Here is a 24,803-nt window from a genome sequence, read left to right as displayed (position 1 = left end):
GAGGCATCTTTAGAGACAACCTGCTTCTCTAATGTGAGTAGGGTCGTTTATGGACATGACTGAAATACGTCCTGTGTACATTTATTTACCTGCTGACATGTTTTATTGTCTCTGAAGTCCCACAGACTGATGACAGGAGCAGCTATGAGTTTAACAGCAGCAGCCAGTGGATTTGTCGTCTTCCTTCTCTCTGTGTCAGGTACTGTAGATCTACATTGACATTGGCTGCATGAAATGACAGGAATGTGGGGAAATGTGGGATTTGTAAAGTTGCAATGAAGCTGAGTTTGTTGGACTGTATGTGGAAATAAGTGGATGAGAGGTTTGTGAAAGACAAAGCTTTCTGAAACCCTGTACTCATTGGTTTGATGGACATTTGGTGTAAATGTCCAGTTGAAAGTGGAGCAGACTTTTTGCTGCTGACAGACTGAGAGCTGCAGCCTTTTCTATGTTCAATACTGCTCAGTTTGATTAGTGACACATTTATTATACAGCACTTAGTCAAAGCAGCCTGAAGTAGGAAATCAATGAATGAACATGACAGATCAGCACTTTTCTATGTTTGATGTCTGGACTGATGCAGTATGATGCAAACATTTCAAACCCTACAACACTAAACACTCTCTTCTGTTTCTGTTGGGGCTTTTTTGATGACATGTTGATTCATGTTACAGGGCTGATGTCCTCAGATCAGTTTTACGTTTCATTGGAAACTGAATTGCTTTGTACCAGTAACAACAGTTGGAATATTATGGATGAAAAACATGTGATTCTTAGATGAATAGTGACTTTCTCTTGAACATTTCCTCATAAAGGAACAAAACTTGGGCGTTGCAGCAGCTCTGAAGCCTGTTGTTGACCAGTCATTTCTGTCTGTGGCTGCTTTTAACTCAGTCAAGTTGCACTTTGACCATAGAAACTGGTTTCACACCAGAATATGTGTGAATATGTTCTCTCTGGTCACGTTTCTTTATTTGTCTGTGGTTTTCACAGTGAGCTCAGCATCAGTGTGACCCCAGAGTGAACAATGAGGAAACAAAAACAGCTCAGACTCTCTAATGATCTTTTTTCCTGTTGTCCTGGTCAGTAAAGCTGCATTTAAGTTCACAGAGCCACTGCTTTCTTAATTCTTCACTGCACTTGCAGAGTGTGTGATGTCCCCTCAGTGCACATAGAGATTAACTACAGAGCATGTGAACATCTTCCTTTGCATTGACTGGATGTTACTGAGCCAACACTTCCTCTTGTTAGTCCAGAGTGACCCTGCTGCTCTGTCCTGCCTCCTTGTGTCGTCCTTTGGTACCTCAGCCGTTCATTATTCTGTGGATGTTGTTCCTGCCACTTGGGACTCTGTTTACCCTGTACAGTCCTGGACTCTGTTTACCCTGTACAGTCTTGGACTCTGTTTACCCTGTACAGTCCTGGACTCTGTTTACCCTGTACAGTCCTGGTCTCTGTTTACCCTGTACATTCCTGAGGCCCATTCTTCATACATGTATTAACTGATCCCAGATCAGTCATGAGTCATTCTGGATGTTCTTGGTTGTTTTGGTTCTTCAGACAAACCTCAGATGTGAAAATAGTGTTCTCTCCTGATGGTAGACCAGTCCACATACATCCTCCATAGAAACCATGATCACCTGGATTCCCATTGGCTGCTGCTATTTTTTCACTGCAGCAGAAGAAGAACTGCTGCTGGAGGCTGTGAAGAAAATGCAGAAAGGAAACAGGCAGACAGAAATTGACATGTCCCTGCTGCTGCTTTAGTTTTCACCTGTGTGCAGTCAGATGCTCCTATCTGGTGCTGATTTGCATAAAGAAAATTAAAGCCTGTACATTTATATCACCTGCAGTCGTATGAAAAGCCTCTTTCATGGACTGTACATGCAGTTAGTCAGGGAAAGTGCAGAGAAATATGAAAACACTGCTGGTTGCTTTGAAGCACAGTGTAATGCTCACTGACTGTGTCTTAGTTTACAACGACTAAACCTGAGAATAAACCTGCTCTTGTGCTGCTTTGAGATTGGGTATATGTTGCCACAAGCAACAATCTCAACATGACTTTGGAAGATCCAGGATCACGTCAAATCATCAACAAAATGATTCAGGTGTCCTGTCAATCCAGATTAATCCAGGTTAGGTAGGGAACAGGTTTCTGTAATCTGGACTGTAGGTCCCCCTTCAGGATCTGTGTGTTCCATGTTGACCATTTTGTGTAGTTTCTCCCCTTATCTGTTCTCACTCCCTGGTCCCTGAATAAAAGTCCTGCTTTAAGTATCCTGGTCCTCTGTGCTGTCTGCATTTGGCTCCTCTCCAGACTGGGACACTCATAGAGCTTTATTTTTATCAGGTTTTAGAAAGTGTCTAAGGAAGAAGAAGCACTTTTTCAGCCATTTAGACAGATTTTTCCACAGCAACAAACAATTTGTGTAAAACAGCAGAAACATCCACAAAGAATTGACCAAAGCTGAAACAGCCTGAAGTTAATGATGATGTTTGCTGATGTGCTCTGTGTTACAGTGGTGCAGGCTCAGGATGGCTGGGGAGTGACTTACACTGCTACTGACATCTGTGCCATAAAAGGATCAACAGTGAACATAAGCTGCACCTACACATACCCATCCAAGATAGAAGGACGTGTTACTGTGGTTCAGGAAACATTCTGGCATATTAAATGGACTAATCAAGAACCAGACGATCTGAGGACTCAGTCAGAGTATTCAGGTCGTGTTCAGTATCATTGTGAAGATAAAACCTGCACTCTGACAATCAGAGACCTGAGAGAGACAGACTCAGCTCAGTACAAGTTCAAGTTCATCACAAACCAACCAAGAGGAAAATATACTGGTTTACCTGGAGTCACTTTGACTGTCACAGGTAACAGCTCCATTCACAGACTTACTGTTTAATATCTTGTAAAAACTGGAATCTATTTTTTGTGTTTTTATGATAATAATTTACATTTTTCTCTTTGTCACATGTCCAGCTCTGCAGGTGCAGGTGACCAGAGTAACAGTCCTCCAGTCTTATACTGAGGCAGAGCTGAAGTGTCTCAGCAGTGACAGTCCAGCTGGTGGTCTCACATACGTTTGGTTTCAAAATGGACAGAAAGTCCCAGATGTTGAATCAGCCTCTTATAAAGGCCGGTTTGGTCCTGGAGACAACATCTCATGTGCTTTAAAAGAACACGAGGCTTGTCCTTCTCCTCCAGTGTGTGAGTTTCTGTCTCTGTATGTGGAACCAGACTAACATGACAGCAACACTTTTCAATATGAGTGGATCTGCAGTGAAGCTGCCACTAAACATTTTGTGTTGAGTTTGTATATTTGGTCAGTTGTTGCACTAAAGGAATCAGTCCTCATGTTTTCTTATTGATTTGATCTGCTCCAGATGCTCCAAGGCTTCTGTCAGTGTCAGTGAGTCCCTCTGCTGAGATAGTGGAGGGCAGTTCAGTGACTCTGACCTGTAGCAGTGATGCTAACCCAGCAGCTAATTACACCTGGTACAAGAAACATGGAAATCCAAGTCTTCAACCAGCCAGTAAACGGTTTAACTTCAGCTCCATCCAGTCCTCTGACTCTGGAGAGTATTACTGTACAGCTGAGAATGATCTGGGAAGGAGAACATCTGGATCCATCTTTATTCATGTGACATGTGAGTCAAACAGCTTCTTTAGAAAGCAACATACAGCTAATAATAGATTATACAGTCAAATATTCATATTTAATGTTGTAAAAACCAGGAACCAGTTTTGCTGATCACACCTGTTTCTTCAGCTGTGCCTGCTGCCAGTCACAAAACCACCTCTGAAGTTTCCACATAATTATTCCTCATTTCAACACAACATGTCTCACTAAAGGAATCAATTGATAATTCTTTTCTAGATCCATGGAAACTTCCAGTAGCACTGACTGTCCCTGCTGTTTTTCTGGCCTTCATGCTCCTTCCTGCCTGGCTGTGGATTAGGTCAGCAGTTCATTTTCTCTGTAATTATATTTACCGTACTCTGCCTATGGACAAGATGATCAATTCCATGTCATGAGTTCAGTGTTTCATCAGTTTATTTGTGCTTTTATTGTCCTGTCAGAAGACGGAGGTCATTGGATCAACAGCGTGAGGCTGAGGGGGGGCCAGACAACAGTGCACAGGTGAGGAAGGAGAGTTCAGGTGCACCAGTACGAAGAAAAACCTGCTGGTCAGACGTCAGAGTCACTGGTCACCTGAAAACTCCTCTGACAGACGTGTAATGTGCAGACTGTTTAGTGCAGACCCACATTAACCACATCCTCTGATCATTAGCACATCTCTGCTCTCATCCTTCCCTGTGTGCTCTCTTAAAGCTGGAAGGTAACGTGCAGCCTTTCAGACATGTCATGGAAATACTGTGGAAAAATCCTCTGAAGCAAAGACTGAATGTACTAATGTTCATTTATAAAGGAACAGGATTTATTTACAGGCAGAAGAAGAGTGAAGCTGGACTCTGACCAGGTTTAGTTGAAGGTGTAAAGGACAGTTGGACAGTTTTTCAAGTCTGATTGAAAACGATAACCAGGTGCCCACATTAAGACTGAAACATGTGTTTATGAAGCCATTCTCAGCCCTTCTCATTCTGTGTGAAAATGGATTCAAAGGTTTGTCTAATGTGCAGCTCTCGTCTAACTGGGACGACCAAAGCCTCATATTAGCCTCAGCTGGACTTTGGAACACATTTTGGTACAAACCAACTTTCATTTAAAAAGCATCTGGATGGAGTTTTTCCTGCTCAGTGAACAGGAGGAGTCATCTCAGAAAGTAAAACACTACAGTTTCATATCTGCACCTGAAAAATTTCCTTCCTTTTCCTTGAACATATAAAACCGATGCTCCTGGTACAGGGTTAACTGGTTAAACTGGAGAACATGCAGCAACCCCTGCTGGTGAACTGTGGCCACTGCAACAACCTTACATCCCTGACATAAAGCAACACTCCACCTTTTACCTGCAAATGGTCATTTCATGCTACAGTGCAGTGAAAGTCTTACTGATTTCCCAGAGTTACTCATGAGTTCTGTTTATCCAGAGTCTCAAACTCATGGAAAATGTCACAGTCTTCTCTGTTTGCTCTGCAGGTGGATCAACTTCATTACGCCAGCGTCCAATTCACCAGGAACCAGAAAGACAACATCTACGCCAACGTCAGCCCAGCTCAGCACCAAGCAGACAAGCAGGAGGGTGTAGTTTACAGTACTGTCCTCAGCAGAGCCGGTTCTGACCCGAGGTGAGCAGCTGGACCATTCCTGTTACTGTTCAATGGAACATATACATCTGTCAGTGTCAACTTCTTCATTGACTTCTTCTTCTTTTGCCTAATATTGGAACATTTCATTCCCGTACTCTCTGTAATTTGATCATTTCCTTCCCAGAACAAGACGACCAGCAGCTGTGGAGGATCCATCCTCACTGTACAGCTCGGTGAACAAACGCTGCTGAGTGGGACCACACTGTGGCTCTGTGCTTTGGTATTGCTGCATGGACTTTTCAGCAGATGGAAGAAATTAGCCCAAACATTAGAAACACCTCTCAGTGTGATACAGCTCAACAGCAACATCAACTACAGCAGCAGCTTGTAGCAGATGAGTTGAGAGGAATGCAAGCTAACATTTCTGCTGTGGAGGGTTTTGATGTGTTTAGGATTACAGAGGCTACGCAAAATGTTCATTTACACTTTAATTTGATGGATGGCTTTTAAGAAGTGCTGATTGCTTCATCACATCACACCTGTCCTGGCAGAAAAAGGTGATTAAGTCTGTAGATGTTTTAAACTAGAAGCAAATTCACAGCCTGACCAAATATGTTTTAAAAATTATCTATCTACAAACATTTTGGATAATTCTCAGTGCAGTACAATCACAGCTGCTTTAAAAGTCCTGAATGTTCTCAGTGATGCCCTGGACAATAAACAGCATTGTGCAGCTCAGTTTATAGATCTGTCCAAAGCTTCTGACACTCACTCAGTACTGACACAACAGTTACTAAACATAGCATGCAGTGTCGTAGAAATTGAATTTAGGTTATTCTCAAAAACAAACACAAGTGTGAGGAATCATCTCAGGTTTAATTAATAAGACAAACTATATCTAGCTGCAGTCCTAGGAACATGACAATATCACCTCTGCCTCCTTGTTCTCCAGTGAATCTAGAACATTTTGATCTCCTTGACCACAGAGCTCTGGCAGAAACGCTTCTACAATTTAAAATATACATCATGCTGTCTTGATATTTTACCAACAAATTTTTTTAAAAATGTTTTTAACAGCTTAGTTCTAGATGTATTGCAGTTAGTTCTCTTAAGTCAGGGCAGTTTCCCCAGGCCTTAAAAACTGCTGTTATAAAACCTGTTAAAGCCTAGAAAGCCTAATCTAGATGCTTCAGCAGTAAGTAAATACAGGCCAATATCAAATCTTCCATTTTCCTTTTGGGAAAAATAATTGAAAAAGTAGTATTTAACAAATTCACCGTTTTATGGTGCAAAACAATCTTTTTAATGCACTTCAGTCTGGATTTCACGCACACCACAGCACTGAGACTGCACTTATTAAAATTTTAAATGATTCACATTTGAATAATAATGAATCCAAAACCTCTGTTTTAGTACTACTGGATCTCAGTGCTGCATTTGACACAGTTGATCATGATGTGCTGCTTGATAGACTAGAAACGTGGGTGGGAGTTACTGACACAGTATTAAATTGGCTAAAATCTTACTTACAAGATAGAGACTATTTTGTCTCACTTGGTAATTACGAGTCTGAGCAAACAAAAATGAAATGTGGGGTTCCTCAAGGGTCTATTCTTGGTCCTCTCTTATTCAATATCTACATGCTGCCCCTTCCTCAGATTATGGAATACTACAACATTGACCACCATACCTATGCAGATGACACCCAACTTTATATATCAGTATCATCTCATGATTTTAGTCCTCTAATTTCATTATGTGAGTGTATTAATCAAGTCAAAAAAAATGGATGTGCCAGAATTTTCTCCAGCTCAATACAGACAAGACAGAAGTGATTGTTTTTGGCCCCAAAAATGAAAGTTCAGAGGTCTTTGCTCACCTTGACTCCATGTCATTGAAAGCTACAAATTAAGCCAGAAACCTTGGTGTAATCATTGACTCAGACCTGAATTTTAACAACCACATAAAATCCAGCACTAAATCTTCCTATTACCACCTGAAAAACATTGCTAGAATAAAAGGTTTTCTGTCTAAACAAGATGCAGAAAAACTTGTTCATGCATTTATCTTCAGTAGGTTAGATTATTGTAATGGCTTGTTTACTGGTCTTGGCAAAGTCAATCAGGCAGCTGCAGCTAATCCAGAATGCTGCTGCCAGAGTACTTACAAACACCAGGAAACTGGACCATATCACACCAGTTCTCAGATCACTACACTGGCTTTCCCGTTAGTCAAAGGATAGATTTTAAAATCTTATTGCTAGTTTATAAAGCACTAAATGGTTGTGGACCAAAATATATTCAAGATGTATTAGTTCCCCATGAGGTTTCCAGAGCCCTCAGGTCATGTGGGACATGTCTACTGTGTGTTCCCAGAACCAGAACCAAACAAAGTGAAGCAGCATTCAGTTACTATGCTCCTCACTTGTGGAACAAACTTCCTGAACACCTGAGGTCTGCTCCAACTGTCAGCTCATTCAAATCGGGACTGAAAACACTGTTGTTTACTGCTGCCTTCAAATAATTGTTCATCCTTGTTTTCTTAATGTGCTTTTACATCTTATTTTAATTTACTTTATTTTATTGAAATGTATTTAATTTAAATGTCTTTGTTTTTAGATGCTCTTTTCCATGCTTTTAATGTAATTATATGCCTTGTAAAGCACTTTGAATTGCGTAGTGCATGAATGGTGCTATACAAATAAATTTGCCTTGCCTTGCCTTGCCTAATTACGTGCATCTACAAAATTCTCTATCTTTTCTCTGCAGAATTCAGGTTTATATAGCTTGACAAGAAGGGGTGGACTCATATTGGAAAAGACCCCACATGTTTGTTCAGGTGTCCTCTATCGTTTTATCAGCAATAAAACAAATTGCTGGCAGTTATTTACAGGCCTTTAAAACACAAGCCATTAAAACACTAAACCCCTAAAAACTAAAAACATGCATTCTTTAGCCCAACATGACCACCTGTTCCATGCTCTGTAAACCCCCCACAGCATCAGGCTGGTTCAATAACTAAGTGTCAAACAGAACTCAGTCTGTGCAGGTAGATGGTGTCTGGTCCACATCTCTAAAAGTAATGAATGGAGTTCCATAGGGATCAATTCTGGGTCCACTTCTTTTCGTTATTTACATAAACAATGTTTGGGTCATCTGCTTTCTTATCTTCAGGCTTACATTAAAAAGAAAACTACAAATGGCTTCAGTTTTCTATCACAGGATTTCTACTTACTTTCTGTTCCCAGATTAGGGACAAAATTATGGAAGAAGGCCTTTCATCATGCTGCTCCTTTGGCCTGGAATAAGCCGTAGGATGTTTTCAGACTTTGAAAAATCATATAACATTTGCATTTTTCTCTTCCCCCCAGTGTTATTGAACCATGCAGAGAGTTGTCTCACACTGTGAGAGTATTTTTTGAATGGTGAGTGTCTGACTTTCTGTGTTTCCCCCCAGTTGACTCCATTCATCAGTGTGTGTCCAAAGCAGCTGCTACCAGTCCAGTGGATGATGTGTGATACATGTTGATGTTTGGTTCACTCACTGATCCTCTGCAGTGATACTGAGTCAATGCACCATTCACTTTCATCGGCTTTTTTCTTTTTTCTTCAGTCATTCAATGTGAGAATAAAGCAGCCACAGTAAATGTAGATGTGACTCAACAATCATTGGTGGATGGGAAATGTTGTTTCATGGTCCTGGTTCAGTGTCTCTGATGTTTCACTGCCCTCTGGTGCTGAAGCCTCAGAGCTGCAGGTTCAGGCTTCATCCCTCTGAGTGCTGCCCCCACTGTCTGCTTTAAATTCAATTCAATTTTAATTCAGTTCAATTTACTTGTATAGCGCCAAATCACAATAGATTCATCTCAAGGCACTTTACAAAAAAAAAAAATAAACAAATCCCTTATGAGCAGCATTTGGCGACAGTGGAGAGGAACCTCCAGCAGAACCAGGCTCAGTTTGGGCGGCCATCTGCCTCGACCGGTTGGGGTGAGTGGATAGAGCAGAGAGAAAAGAACAGCAACAATAAACAACAAATAGACACTGCAGGTTGGTGGGGCCAGTAACTGCACATCAGTGATATACAGCTCCAGGACCAGGGACACCTGCAGAAGGTACAGAGAGAGAGAGAGAGAGGGAGAGAGCACAAACTAGGGGAGAGAGAGAGCACAAGGTTAGTGACATTCAATGGTGGAATATACATGTGGGGGGGAGGAGAGGAAGAGAGGGGAGGGGAAGGGAAGGGAGGGGAGGGGTAGTGGTTCTTGGGCAGTCTAGGCCTATAGCAGCATAACAAAGGGATGGTTCAGGGTTGCCTGAAGCCAGCCCTAACTATACGCTTTGTCAAAGAGGAAGGTTTTAAGTCTAGCCTTAAAAGTACAGAGAGTGTCTGCCTCCTGAACCCAGACTGGGAGCTGGTTCCACAGGAGAGGAGCTTGACAGCTAAAGGTTCTGCCTCCTATTCTGCTTTTGGAAACCCTGGGAACCACAAGTAGACCTGCACTCTGAGAGCGAAGTGGTCTATTGGGATAATATGGTACTATGAGGTCTTTAAGGTATGAAGGATCTTGATCATGAAGGGATTTGTATGTGAGAAGAAATATTTTAAATTGTATTCTGTATTTGACAGAGAGCCTATGAAGAGAAACTAATATTGGAGAAATATGAGCTCTCTTTCTAGTTTCTGTCAGGACTCTGGCTGCAGCATTCTGGATTAACTGGAGGCTTTTTATGGAGATACTGGGACATCCAGATAGTAATGAGTTACAGTAATCTAGCCTTGAGGTAACAAATGTATGGACTAGTTTTTCTGCATCATTTTTTCCCACTTTTGCAGTGTTGTGCAAGTGAAAGAAGGCAGTTCTAGGTATTTGTTTTATGTGTGAGTTAAAAGACATGTCCTGGTCAAAAATAACTCAAAGGTCTTTCACAGTAGTGCTGGAGGACAGGGCTGTGCCATCTAGTAGTACCTATAATTTCAGAAAAACAATTTCTGAGGTTTTTAGGCCCAAAAATAACTTCTGTTTTCTCTGAATTTAAAAGTAGAACATTACTGATCATCCAGGCCTTTATGTCAGTTAGACATGCTTGAAGTCTAGATAACTGGTGTGTGTTATCAGGTTTCATAGAAAGATACAGTGTCATCTGCATAGCAGTGGTAATTAATAGAGTGCTTCCTAATAACATTGCCTAAAGGAAGCGTCTACAAGGTGAACAGAATCGATCCTAGCACAGAACCTTGTGGAACTCCATAACTAACTTTTGTGTGTGTGGGAGGTTCATCCTGGACATGAACAAACTGGAATCTGTCCGATAAATAGGACTGGAACCATTTTAATGCTTTTCCTCTGATACCAATCACATGCTCCAGTCTCTCTAATAAGATGCTGTGGTCAATAGTGTCAAATGCAGCACTAAGGTCTAGCAGGAAAAGTATAGAAACGAGTCCATTGTCTGAGGCTAAGAGAAAATCATTGGTGACTTTTAACAGTGCTGTTTCTGTACTATGATGTGCTCTACATCCTGATTAAAAAACAATTATATTTTCTCTTGTTCCATCTCGTCGTGTAGATACTTTGGGTTTTTGTCCACCTGCATTTCAACGACCAAAAGGTTTTTGTTGTTTGTGAACTGAACCTTTAGTGCAAGGCGGCTCTAAAAACGTTGAGACACACTGTATATACTGCATCATAGAGGCAAATAATAAAAAAATGAAATACAGTTTTCTAAGTCTGTAATGTCTTTTTCTCTACTGTTTTTACCATAAGAAATGGTCTTAAGTCTTTTTGTAATACTCATTTTGGCCACAGGGTAGCGCCACTACACCATGTTGTACATAGGCTGAATGGTCTGACTGACCAGTCCAGTAGATGATGTGTGTTACATGTTGATGTTTGGTTCACTCACTCATCCTCTGCAGTGATACTGAGTCAATGCACCATTCACTTTCATCAGCTTTTTTCTTTTCTTATTTAAATGACTGATTAAATGATGTTTTCGTTCCAGTGTTGTTACTAACAGAGCACATAACTCATCTCTCTGTGTCTCTATAAAGTTTATTAACATTTTAAAGTTTGCAGACCAACACAACTTTGTTAAAAGTTTAGTGTTTTTTGAAATGTGGTTTATTGTACATGTTAAAAATTAGAAGAAGGAAGTCTGGTGTATTTTGACACTTTGAGGTTTTTTCTTCTACTTAGGGGTGACTGAGAATATCCTCTTCTAAAACCACGTCCTTCTTCATAAATAGGATTCTTTACTGACGTGACAAATGGACCATGTTGTTGTGGTTTGGACTGTTCCAGGTTTGAATCAAGAAACAGAGTCCTGTTAACAGGTCAGAGTCGAAAATATGTAAATAGATGAAACGGGTCACCACAAGAGATTTGCAACTTACAAACCCATATGTGGATCATTGGCTCATTGTGCATATTAATGATGTGAAGAGGAAGGAAGTCTCATCAGCGTCATTTAACTTCTGCTTTGTAAAGACAGAGGAGAGGCATCTTTAGAGACAACCTGCTTCTCTAATGTGAGTAGGGTCGTTTATGGACATGACTGAAATACGTCCTGTGTACATTTATTTACCTGCTGACATGTTTTATTGTCTCTGAAGTCCCACAGACTGATGACAGGAGCAGCTATGAGTTTAACAGCAGCAGCCAGTGGATTTGTCGTCTTCCTTCACTCTGTGTCAGGTACTGTAGATCTACATTGACACTGGCTGCATGAAATGACAGGAATGTGGGGAAATGTGGGATTTGTAAAGTTGCAATGAAGCTGAGTTTGTTGGACTGTATGTGGAAATAAGTGGATGAGAGGTTTGTGAAAGACAAAGCTTTCTGAAACTTGGTACCTCAGCTGTTCATTATTCTGTGGATGTTGTTGCTGCCACTTGGGACTCTGTTTACCCTGTACAGTCCTGGACTCTGCTTACCCTGTACAGTCCTGGACTCTGTTTAACCTGTAAAGTCCTGGACTCTGTTTACCCTGTACAGTCCTGGTCTCTGTTTACCCTGTACAGTCCTGAGGCCCATTCTTCATACATGTATTAACTGATCCTAGATCAGTCATGAGTCATGCTGGATGTTCTTGGTTGTTTTGGTTCTTCAGACAAACCTCAGATGTGAAAATAGTGTTCTCTCCTGATGGTAGACCAGTCCACATACATCCTCCATAGAAACCATGATCACCTGGATTCCCATTGGCTACTGCTATTTTTTCACTGCAGCAGAAGAAGAACTGCTGCTGGAGGCTGTGAAGAAAATGCAGAAAGGAAACAGGCAGACAGAAATTGACATGTCCCTGCTGCTGCTTTAGTTTTCACCTGTGTGCAGTCAGATGCTCCTGTCTGGTGCTGATTGGCATAAAGAAAATTAAAGCCTGTACATTTATATCACCTGCAGTCGTATGAAAAGCCTCTTTCATGGACTGTACATGCAGTTAGTCAGGGAAAGTGCAGAGAAATATGAAAATACTGCTGGTTGCTTTGAAGCACAGTGTAATGCTCACTGACTGTGTCTTAGTTTACAACGACTAAACCTGAGAATAAACCTGCTCTTGTGCTGCTTTGAGATTGGGTATATGTTGCCACGGCAACAATCTCAACATGACTTTGGAAGATCCAGGATCACGTCAAATCATCAACAAAATGATTCAGGTGTCCTGTCAATCCAGATTAATCCAGGTTAGGTAGGGAACAGGTTTCTGTAATCTGGACTGTAGGTCCCCCTTCAGGGCTCTGTGTGTTGTATGTTGACCATTTTGTGTAGTTTCTCCCTTATCTGTTCTCACTTCCTGGTCCCTGAATAAAAGTCCTGCTTTAAGTATCCTGGTCCTCTGTGCTGTCTGCATTTGGCTCCTCTCCAGACTGGGACACTCATAGAGCTTTATTTTTATCAGGTTTTAGAAAGTGTCTAAGGAAGAAGAAGCACTTTTTCAGCCATTTAGACAGATTTTTCCACAGCAACAAACAATTTGTGTAAAACAGCAGAAACATCCAGAATGAATGGACCAAAGCTGAAACAGCCTGAAGTTAATGATGATGTTTGCTGATGTGCTCTGTGTTACAGTGGTGCAGGCTCAGGATGGCTGGGGAGTGACTTACACTGCTACTGACATCTGTGCCATAAAAGGATCAACAGTGAACATAAGCTGCACCTACACATACCCATCTAATGTTAGAGTTCAGGAAACATTCTGGTTTACTAAAGAGAGCAATGGGATTTATGTGGATCTGAGAACAGACCCGGAGTATTCAGGTCGTGTTCAGTATCTGTGTGAAGATAAAACCTGCACTCTGACAATCAGAGACCTGAGAGAGACAGACTCAGCTCAGTACAAGTTCAGGTTCATCACGAACCAACCAGGAGGAGGTTTTATTGGTTTACCTGGAGTCACTTTGACTGTCACAGGTAACAGCTTCATTCACAGACTTACTGTTTAATATCTTGTAAAAACTGGAATCTATTTTTTGTGTTTTTATGATAATAATTTATATTTTTCTTCTTTTCACATGTCCAGCTCTGCAGGTGCAGGTGACCAGAGTAACAGTCCTCCAGTCTTATACTGAGGCAGAGCTGAAGTGTCTCAGCAGTGACAGTCCAGCTGGTGGTCTCACATACGTTTGGTTTCAAAATGGACAGAAAGTCCCAGATGTTGAATCAGCCTCTTATAAAGGCCGGTTTGGTCCTGGAGACAACATCTCATGTGCTTTAAAAGAACACGAGGCTTGTCCTTCTCCTCCAGTGTGTGAGTTTCTGTCTCTGTATGTGGAACCAGACTAACATGACAGCAACACTTTTCAATATGAGTGGATCTGCAGTGAAGCTGCCACTGAACATTTTGTGTTGAGTTTGTATATTTGGTCAGTTATTGCACTAAAGGAATCAGTCCTCATGTTTTCTTATTGATTTGATCTGCTCCAGATGGTCCAAAGCTTCTGTCAGTGTCAGTGAGTCCCTCTGCTGAGATAGTGGAGGGCAGTTCAGTGACTCTGACCTGTAGCAGTGATGCTAACCCAGCAGCTAATTACACCTGGTACAAGAAACATGGAAATCCAAGTCTTCAACCAGCCAGTAAACGGTTTAACTTCAGCTCCATCCAGTCCTCTGACTCTGGAGAGTATTACTGTACAGCTGAGAATGATCTGGGAAGGAGAACATCTGGATCCATCTTTATTCATGTGACATGTGAGTCAAACAGCTTCTTTAGAAAGCAACATACAGCTAATAATAGATTATACAGTCACATATTCATATATAATGTTGTAAAAACCAGGAACCAGTTTTGCTGATCATACCTGTTTCTTCAGCTGTGCCTGCTGCCAGTCACAAAACCACCTCTAAAGTTTCCACTAACAGACTGAGGCTTGACACTGATTAACAGACAGTATCAGCTGACAAATGACTGATCACTCTGATGTAGATCTCCTGTCTGTTGGGGTCCAGTTCCAGGTCAATCAGTAAGAATCATGAATATCATCAGATTGACTCTGGTGGTCCTGATGCTGATTCCTCTGCTTGTCTTGAGTCTGTGGACGAGGTAAAACCAAAAATCCATCAGTTCCGTCACTGCTCTTTCATTTCCTTCTTCAGACGTCCTTTAGTCTTAAAGTCATGAATTCCAGTTTGTTCACTTTCACATTTGTTGTTGTTGGATTCAATCCAGGAAGAAGAAAACTTTGTGTTTCAAAGCTGAACTGAAGGAACCTGTAGAGATGACAGAGGTGACAGGCTCTATTGACAACATGTCCACAACAATATGGTTCAAAGAAATCAGTCTGTAAATGCACTGGGACACATTTTCTTATTGATCTGAGGTCATGAAGTGAATTTCAATTTCCAGTCACATGAGCTGAGTAGGAACCAATAATGTCTTTGTCCTTTACACAATCTCAGCTCATCATTTTGATTGAAATGTTGTTAAATACGTGTTCAGGTTCATGAATGAGGCTCCATCTTTTCCTCTCTCTCCATCAGTTTGACTCTGATCCTGTTTATCCGAACATCTCAGCCTTGACGCCCATCGCTGCAGCTCAGACAGACGACTCAGAGGAGCAGGAAGACCTGGTGTGAAGTCCAGTCTGGTTAGAGCCTCATGTACGGTCATACAAATAGACTGGTTGTGTAAATACAGATATTTGAGCATTGACTTAGTTAGAGTGCAGTGCTGGGGGGAGTCCTGACCTTTGACAGTGTTATTGTGGCAGGTGTTAGAATAAAAGAGTTTAAAACTGGGTGGTCTCAAACCACCGTGGGGGTAAAACAGCCTCAGAGTCTGCAGGCAGGACACTTGAGGGGCTTATTGGCAAAATGTAATCTTTTAAAGATTTGACTTTCTTTACATCTACCAAAATAAAGAAATACATCAGTGAAGGTGTTTGTGGAGTCTGTGGTTTTGTGGCTGGTTTTGGACTCATGGGAGGAGCAAAGCTTTTCATAATTGTGCCAGGTGTTTCCTGGGTGTTTGGAAGGTTGGTATTTCCAGGTAGTGGAACAGGTTCATTTTTCTGATTGACAGACAAAAACAAACTAATATTGAAATGATATACAGCAGAGTGGGCCTCAGATAATGGTTATGTGTAATATGTGTTTGAGATATGGGTTTAAAGGTGAGTCCTTTAATTTGTAGAAAACTGATATTTTCTCTGTCAGAGAGAAGATGTTATAAATGTAAATATGACAGGACAACAAATATGTGGAGAAAAGCAAAGGTGCAAACTTATTGTGAACTCAAAATGATGGATTTTTAATGGATGACAGAAAAGCCAAAGATTTGTGATGTGAAGTGTGATGTGAAGTGATGCCCTGGACAATAAACAGCATTGTGCAGCTCTGATTATAGATCTGTCCAAAGCTTTTGACACTGTAGATCATTCAGTACTGACACAACAGTTACTAAACATAGGATTGTCAGAGTATGCAGTAGGGTGGTTTAAATAAACAGAACTCAGTCTGTGCTGGTAGATGGTGTCTGGTCCACATCTCTAACAGTAATAAATGGAGTTCCATAGGGATCAATTCTGGGTCCACTTCTTTTCATTATTTGCATAAACAATGTTTGGGTCATCTGCTTTCTTATCTTCAGGCTTACATTAAAAAGAAAACTATAAATGGCTTCAGTTTTCTATCACAGGATTTCTACTTACTTTCTGTTCCCAGATTTGGGACAAAATTATGGAAGAAGGCCTTTCATCATGCTGCTCCTTTGGCCTGGAATATGCCCTAGGATGTTTTCAGACTTGGAGAAAACTTTGAAAAATCATATAACATTTGCATTTTTCTCTTCCCCCCAGTGTTATCGAGCCATGCAGAGAGTTTTCTCACACTGTGAGAGTATTTTTAAATGGTGAGTGTCTGACTTTCTGTGTTTCCCCCCAGTTGACGCCATTCATCAGTGTCTGTCCAAAGCAGCTGCTACCAGTCCAGTGGATGATGTGTGTTACATGTTGATGTTTGGTTCACTCACTCATCCTCTGCAGTGATACTGAGTCAATGCACCATTCACTTTCATCAGCTTTGTTCTTTTTTCTTCAGTCATTAAATGTGAGAATAAAGCAGCCAAAGTAAATGTACATGTGACTCAACAATCATTGGTGGATGAGAAATGTTGTTTCATGGTCCTGGTTCAGTGTCTCTGATGTTTCACTGCCCTCTGGTGGTGAAGCCTCAGAGCTGCAGGTTCAGGCTTCATCCCTCTGAGTGCTGCCCCCACTGTCTGCTTTAAATTCAATTCAATTTTAATTCAGTTCAATTTACTTGTATAGCGCCAAATCACAATAGAATCATCTCAAGGCACTTTACAAAAAAAAAAAAAAAACCCAACAAATCCCTTATGAGCAGCACTTGGTGACAGTGGAGAGGAAAAACTCCCTTTAACGGAAGAAAAAACCTCCAGCAGAACCGGGCTCAGTTTGGGCGGCCATCTGCCTCGACCGGTTGGGGTGAGTGGATAGAGGAGAGAGAAAAGAACAGCAACAATAAACAACAAATAGACACTGCAGGTTGGTGAGACCATTAACTGCACATCAGCAATATACAGCTCCAGGACCAGGGACACCTGCAGAAGGTACAGAGAGAGAACAGAGAGAGAGGGAGAGAGAGCACAAACTAGGGGAGAGAGAGAGCACAAGGTTAGTGACATTCAATGGTGGAATATACATGTGGGGGGGAGGAGAGGAAGAGAGGGGAAGGGAAGGGAAGGGAAGGGAGGGGTAGGGGTCCTTGGGCAGTCTAGGCCTATAGCAGCATAACTAAGGGATGGTTCAGGGTTGCCTGAAGCCAGCTCTAACTATACGCTTTGTCAAAGAGGAAGGTTTTAAGTCTAGCCTTAAAAGTACAGAGTGTCTGCCTCCTGAACCCAGACTGGGAGCTGGTTCCATAGGAGAGGAGCTTGATAGCTAAAGGCTCTGCCTCCTATTCTGCTTTTGGAAACCCTGGGAACCACAAGTAGACCTGCATTCTGAGATCGAAGTGGTCTATTGGGATAATATGGTACTATGAGGTCTTTAAGGTATGAAGGAGCTTGATCAAGAAGGGATTTGTATGTGAGAGGAAATATTTTAAATTCTATTCTGTATTTGACAGAGAGCCTATGAAGAGAAACTAATATAGGAGAAATATGAGCTCTCTTTCTAGTTTCTGTCAGGACTCTGGCTGCAGCATTCTGGATTAACTGGAGGCTTTTTATGGAGATACTGGGACATCCAGATAGTAATGAGTTACAATAATCTAGCCTTGAGGTAAGAAATGCATGGACTAGTATTTCTGCATCATTTTGAGACAGGATGTTCCCACTTTTGGCAATGTTGCACAGGTGAAAGAAGGCAGTTCTAGAGATTTCTTTTATGTGTGAGTTAAAAGACATGTCCTGGTCAAAAATAACTCCAAGGTCTTTCACAGTAGTGCTGGAGGCCAGGGCTATGCCATCTAGTAGTACCTATAATTTCAGAAAAACAATTTCTGAGGTTTTTAGGCCCAAAAACAATAACTTCTGTTTTCTCTGAATTTAAAAGTAGAACATTACTGATCATCCAGGCCTTTATGTCAGTTAGACATGCTTGAAGTCTAGATAACTGGTGTGTGTTATCAGGTTTCATAGATAGATACTGCTGAGTGTAATCTACATAGCAGTGGTAATTAATAGAGTGCTTCCTAATAACATTGCCTAAAGGAAGCATCTACAAGGTGAACAGAATTGATCCTAGCACAGAACCTTGTGGAACTCCATAACTAACTTTTGTGCGTGTGGAAGGTTCATCCTGGACATGAACAAACTGGAATCTGTCCGATAAATAGGACTGGAACCATTTTAATGCTTTTCCTCTGATGCCAATCACATGCTCCAGTCTCTCTAATAAGATGCTGTGGTCAATAGTGTCAAATGCAGCACTAAGGTCTAGCAGGAAAGTATAGAAACGAGTCCATTGTCTGAGGCTAAGAGAAGATCATTGGTGACTTTTAACAGTGCTGTTTGTGTACTATGATGTGCTCTATATCCTGATTGAAAAAACAATTATATTTTCTCTTGTTCCATCTGGTTGTGTAGATACTTTGGGTTTTTGTCCACCTGCATTTCAACGACCAAAAGGGTTTTGTTGTTTGTGAACTGAACCTTTAGTGCAAGGCGGCTCTAAAAACGTTGAGATACACTGTATATACTGCATCATAGAGGCAAATAATAAAAAATAAAATTCAGTTTTCTAAGTCTGTAATGTCTTTTTCTCTACTGTTTTTACCATAAGAAATGGTCTTAAGTCTTTTTGTAATACTCATTTTGGCCACAGGGAAACGCCACTACACCATGTTGTACATAGGCTGAGGGGTCTGACTGTCTCACTATGAGCCTTCAAGTTTTCTTCCAGGTGAATGGTGTGTTACATGTTGATGTTTGGTTCACTCACTGATCCTCTGCAGTGATACTGAGTCAATGCACCATTCACTTTCATCAGCTTTGTTCTTTTTTCTTTTTTCTTCAGTCATTCAATGTGAGAATAAAGCAGCCAAAGTAAATGTAGATGTGACTCAACAATCAGTGGTGGATGGGAAATGTTGTTTCATGGTCCTGGTTCAGTGTCTCTGATGTTTCACTGCCCTCTGGTGGTGAAGCTTCAGAGATGCAGGTTCAGGCTTCATCCCTCTGAGTGCTGCCCCCACTGTCTGCTTTAAAGGCTCAGTTCACCCAAATGAAACAACCCAAACTGATTTTCTCTCTTCCCCCCAGTGTTATCGAACCATGCAGAGAGTTTTCTCACACTGTGAGAGTATTTTTTGAATGGTGAGTGTCTGACTTTCTGTGTTTCCCCCCAGTTGACTCCATTCATCAGTGTGTGTCCAAAGCAGCTGCTACCAGTCCAGTGGATGATGTGTGTTACATGTTGATGTTTGCTTCACTCACTCATCCTCTGCAGTGATACTGAGTCAATGCACCATTCACTTTCATCAGCTTTGTTCTTTTCTTATTTAAATGACTGATAAAATGATGTTTTAGTTCCAGTGTTGTTACTAACAGAGCACATAACTCATGTCTCTGTGTCTCTATAAAGTTTATTAAAGTTTGAAAGTTTTCAGACCAACACAAGTTTGTTAATAGTTTAGTGGTTTTTGAAATGTGGTTTATTGTACATGTTAAAAATTAGAAGAAGGAAGTCTGGTGTATTTTGACACTGTGAGGTTTTTTCTTCTGCTTAGGGATGACTGAGAATATCCTCTTCTGAAACCACATCCTGCTTCATAAATAGGATTCTTTACTGACGTGACAGACGGACCATGTTGTTGTGGTTTGGACTGTTCCAGGTTTGGATCAAGAAACAGAGTCCTGTTAACAGGTCAGAGTCGAAAATACATAATTAAACAAAATGGATCACCACGAGATTTGCAACTTACAGACCAACACAACTTTGTTCTAACTCCAGTCTTTACAGACCTGTGGCTCATTGTGCATATTAATGATGTGAAGAGGAAGGAAGTCTCATCAGTGTCATTTGCCATCTGCTTTGTAAAGACAGAGGAGAGGCATCTTTAGAGACAACCTGCTTCTCTAATGTGAGTAGGGTCGTTTATGGACATGACTGAAATACGTCCTGTGTACATTTATTTACCTGCTGACATGTTTTATTGTCTCTGAAGTCCCACAGACTGATGACAGGAGCAGCTATGAGTTTAACAGCAGCAGCCAGTGGATTTGTCGTCTTCCTTCTCTCTGTGTCAGGTACTGTAGATCTACATTGACATTGGCTGCATGAAATGACAGGAATGTGGGGAAATGTGGGATTTGTAAAGTTGCAATGAAGCTGAGTTTGTTGGACTGTATGTGGAAATAAGTGGATGAGAGGTTTGTGAAAGACAAAGCTTTCTGAAACCCTGTACTCATTGGTTTGATGGACATTTGGTGTAAATGTCCAGTTGAAAGTGGAGCAGACTTTTTGCTGCTGACAGACTGAGAGCTGCAGCCTTTTCTATGTTCAATACTGCTCAGTTTGATTAGTAACACATTTATTATACAGCACTTAGTCAAAGCAGCCTGAAGTAGGAAATCAATGAATGAACATGACAGATCAGCACTTTTCTAGGTTTGATGTCTGGACTGATGCAGTATGATGCAAACATTTCAAACCCTACAACACTAAACACTCTCTTCTGTTTCTGTTGGGGCTTTTTTGATGACATGTTGATTCATGTTACAGGGCTGATGTCCTCAGATCAGTTTTACGTTTCATTGGAAACTGAATTGCTTTGTACCAGTAACAACAGTTGGAATATTATGGATGAAAAACATGTGATTCTTAGATGAATAGTGACTTTCTCTTGAACATTTCCTCATAAAGGAACAAAACTTGGGCGTTGCAGCAGCTCTGAAGCCTGTTGTTGACCAGTCATTTCTGTCTGTGGCTGCTTTTAACTCAGTCAAGTTGCACTTTGACCACAGAAACTGGTTTCACACCGGAATATGTGTGAATATGTTCTCTGTGCTCATGTTTCTTCATTTGTCTGTGGTTTTCACAGTGAGCTCAGCATCAGTGTGACCCCAGAGTGAACAATGAGGAAACAAAAACAGCACAGACTCTCTAATGATCTTTTTTCCTGTTGTCCTGGTCAGTAAAGCTGCATTTAAGTTCACAGAGCCACTGCTTTCTTAATTCTTCACTGCACTTGCAGAGTGTGTGATGTCCCCTCAGTGCACATAGAGATTAACTACAGAGCATGTGAACATCTTCCTTTGCATTGACTGGATGTTACTGAGCCAACACTTCCTCTTGTTAGTCCAGAGTGACCCTGCTGCTCTGTCCTGCCTCCTTGTGTCGTCCTTTGGTACCTCAGCCGTTCATTATTCTGTGGATGTTGTTCCTGCCACTTGGGACTCTGTTTACCCTGTACAGTCCTGGACTCTGTTTACCCTGTACAGTCCTGGACTCTGCTTACCCTGTACAGTCCTGGACTCTGTTTATCCTGTACAGTCCTGGACTCTGTTTACCCTGTACAGTCCTGGACTCTGTTTACCCTGTACAGTCCTGAGGCCCATTCTTCATACGTGTATTAACTGATCCCAGATCAGTCATGAGTCATGCTGGATGTTCTTGGTTGTTTTGGTTCTTCAGACAAACCTCAGATGTGAAAATAGTGTTCTCTCCTGATGGTAGACCAGTCCACATACATCCTCCATAGAAACCATGATCACCTGGATTCCCATTGGCTACTGCTATTTTTTCACTGCAGCAGAAGAAGAACTGCTGCTGGAGGCTGTGAAGAAAATGCAGAAAGGAAACAGGCAGACAGAAATTGACATGTCCCTGCTGCTGCTTTAGTTTTCACCTGTGTGCAGTCAGATGCTCCTGTCTGGTGCTGATTGGCATAAAGAAAATTAAAGCCTGTACATTTATATCACCTGCAGTCGTATGAAAAGCCTCTTTCATGGACTGTACATGCAGTTAGTCAGGGAAAGTGCAGAGAAATATGTAAACACTGCTGATTGCTTTGAAGCACAGTGTAATGCTCACTGACTGTGTCTTAGTTTACAAGTTTCCACATTTCAACACAACATGTCTCACTAAAGGAATCAGTCCTCATGTTTGGTTTATTTGATCTGCTCCAGATGGTCCAAAGCTTCTGTCAGTGTCAGTGAGTCCCTCTGCTGAGATAGTGGAGGGCAGTTCAGTGACTCTGACCTGTAGCAGTGATGCTAACCCAGCAGCTAAACACACACCTCCATATTTACACATATAACAACCTACTAATTTTAGTTTTTAGGATTAGGATTGTTTTTACATTGTGAGACATTTGACAATCCCCCTCCCTCCTCAAACTCAAACTTTACCATAGAAAATCCACAAATTCAATAATTCCAGTAAATTTCCAGTGTTTCATCTTGATAATTGTTTTCTAGATCCATGGAAACTTCCAGTAGCACTGACTGTCCCTGCTGTTTTTCTGGCCTTCATGCTCCTTCCTGCCTGGCTGTGGATTAGGTCAGCAGTTCATTTTCTCTGTAATTATATTTACCGTACTCTGCCTATGGACAAGATGATCAATTCCATGTCATGAGTTCAGTGTTTCATCAGTTTATTTGTGCTTTTATTGTCCTGTCAGAAGACGGAGGTCATTGGATCAACAGTGTGAGGCTGAGGGGGGGCCAGACAACAGTGCACAGGTGAGGAAGGAGAGTTCAGGTGCACCAGTACGAAGAAAAACCTGCTGGTCAGACGTCAGAGTCACTGGTCACCTGAAAACTCCTCTGACAGACGTGTAATGTGCAGACTGTTTAGTGCAGACCCACATTAACCACATCCTCTGATCATTAGCACATCTCTGCTCTCATCCTTCCCTGTGTGCTCTCTTAAAGCTGGAAGGTAACGTGCAGCCTTTCAGACATGTCATGGAAATACTGTGGAAAAATCCTCTGAAGCAAAGACTGAATGTACTAATGTTCATTTATAAAGGAACAGGATTTATTTACAGGCAGAAGAAGAGTGAAGCTGGACTCTGACCAGGTTTAGCTGAAGGTGTAAAGGACAGTTGGACAGTTTTTCAAGTCTGATTGAAAACGATAACCAGGTGCCCACATTAAGACTGAAACATGTGTTTATGAAGCCATTCTCAGCCCTTCTCATTCTGTGTGAAAATGGATTCAAAGGTTTGTCTAATGTGCAGCTCTCGTCTAACTGGGACGACCAAAGCCTCATATTAGCCTCAGCTGGACTTTGGAACACATTTTGGTACAAACCAACTTTCATTTAAAAAGCATCTGGATGGAGTTTTTCCTGCTCAGTGAACAGGAGGAGTCATCTCAGAAAGTAAAACACTACAGTTTCATATCTGCACCTGAAAAATTTCCTTCCTTTTCCTTGAACAAATGAAACCGATGCTCCTGGTACAGGGTTAACTGGTTAAACTTGGAGAACATGCAGCAACCCCTGCTGGTGAACTGTGGCCACTGCAACAACCTTACATCCCTGACATAAAGCAACACTCCACCTTTTACCTGCAAATGGTCATTTCATGCTACAGTGCAGTGAAAGTCTTACTGATTTCCCAGAGTTACTCATGAGTTCTGTTTATCCAGAGTCTCAAACTCATGGAAAATGTCACAGTCTTCTCTGTTTGCTCTGCAGGTGGATCAACTTCACTACCCCAGCGTCCAATTTACCAGGAACCAGGAAGACCACATCTACTCCAACGTCAGCCCAGCTCAGCACCAAGCAGACAAGCAGTAGTGTGTAGTTTCTAGTACTGTCCTCAGCAGAGCCGGTTCCTGAGAAAACTGATCCTTATAAATTAGACCAAACATCAGCCTCTTCATCTCAGCTAATTTTCACACTGCTTTTTACAATTTAATGAGCAGAACTGATTTTAGGTCCCATCTTTATCGACCATTTTTTGAGTTTATTTTTACTGTGATGTCGTCACAGCTCATTATTGACTTTCTGTATTGCTGTTGTATTTTCTCTTTAGCTGAGTTTGTGTATTTACCTACTTTTACTGCCTTAAACAGCTCACCCTCAGATGTTTGCTCTGGTCCACCTTAAACCTCAGTCCTTCAGTGACTGTAAGCCTTGAGGTGATCAGCAGAGACCAGGTGCTCAGAGAGGTAACCACACCTGGTCTCAAACCCTCCCAGACCATCTGTGTCCTGGGGAGAATTCAGGTCACGGTTAGTGAGGTCACCTGTTAAACTGACCTTGGCTCTCCTGGCTACAAATGTTAATGATATCAAATTAAGGAAATCTACAGAATGATGAGGGTTTTCTAAAATACTCTGCACCTTTAAAGTTTGTCCACTTTATGAATCTATTGGAATAAAACCATCACTTCATCAGCTTCTTTTCATTAGATTGTATTTTAGCTCACAGATGTTTTCTGTTTTGTTTTTGTGTGAAAATGTATTAATATAAGGAATCCAAACATATTCCAGGGGCATTGTAGTTAAACTGAAAGTGCCCACAGTGCAAATCATTACATTTTAGGGTTTAGTGGTGCTAGTTGGTCTCCAGCAACGTGTGCAAGGAAATGCAGTTCCACCTTAAAAGATGAGCACAAACGTGTGTATATTATTTGTAACCTCGGTTCATGATGCACGTGCTATAAAAAACC

General features: G+C 41.4%; 1 protein-coding gene across 7 annotated transcripts; it reads left to right on the top strand.

The window, feature by feature from the left end:
- LOC113127672 (sialoadhesin-like) lies at positions 1-24,732 on the top strand. Of its 7 annotated transcripts, none has more exons than XM_026302353.1 (8): positions 1-199; positions 2,521-2,614; positions 13,384-13,631; positions 13,741-13,968; positions 14,145-14,408; positions 14,667-14,760; positions 14,887-14,944; positions 15,198-15,593. In XM_026302353.1, exons 1-8 carry the CDS (start codon positions 130-132, stop codon positions 15,291-15,293), a joined length of 1,152 nt encoding a protein of 383 aa, XP_026158138.1. In that variant the 5' UTR covers positions 1-129; the 3' UTR covers positions 15,294-15,593. The 7 variants fall into 7 exon arrangements, with proteins under 7 accessions (XP_026158138.1, XP_026158137.1, XP_026158140.1 ...); XM_026302352.1 differs by lacking the exons at positions 1-199; positions 2,521-2,614 and adding exons at positions 11,620-11,749; positions 11,834-11,915 and having other exon boundaries at positions 13,290-13,631; XM_026302351.1 differs by lacking the exons at positions 1-199; positions 2,521-2,614 and adding exons at positions 11,681-11,915; positions 22,600-22,681 and having other exon boundaries at positions 13,290-13,631; positions 15,198-15,317.
- The last annotated feature ends 71 nt before the right edge of the window (positions 24,733-24,803 follow it).

Source organism: Mastacembelus armatus, chromosome 1, assembly GCF_900324485.2.
Source record: "Mastacembelus armatus chromosome 1, fMasArm1.2, whole genome shotgun sequence".
Classification (NCBI taxonomy): domain Eukaryota; kingdom Metazoa; phylum Chordata; class Actinopteri; order Synbranchiformes; family Mastacembelidae; genus Mastacembelus; species Mastacembelus armatus.
The sequence above is the reverse complement of the archived record's forward strand: the minus strand, read 5'-3'. Positions and strand labels throughout refer to the sequence as shown.

Excerpts from the sequence above, each read along its gene's own strand:
- LOC113127672 (XM_026302351.1), top strand. The coding sequence starts at position 11,846 with ATGACAGGAGCAGCTATGAGTTTAACAGCAGCAGCCAGTGGATTTGTC. Across the intron at positions 14,409-14,666 it reads CATCTTTATTCATGTGACAT|TTCCAGGTCAATCAGTAAGA; the intron begins GTGAGTCAAACA and ends GTTGGGGTCCAG. Across the intron at positions 14,945-15,197 it reads AACCTGTAGAGATGACAGAG|TTTGACTCTGATCCTGTTTA; the intron begins GTGACAGGCTCT and ends TCTCTCCATCAG.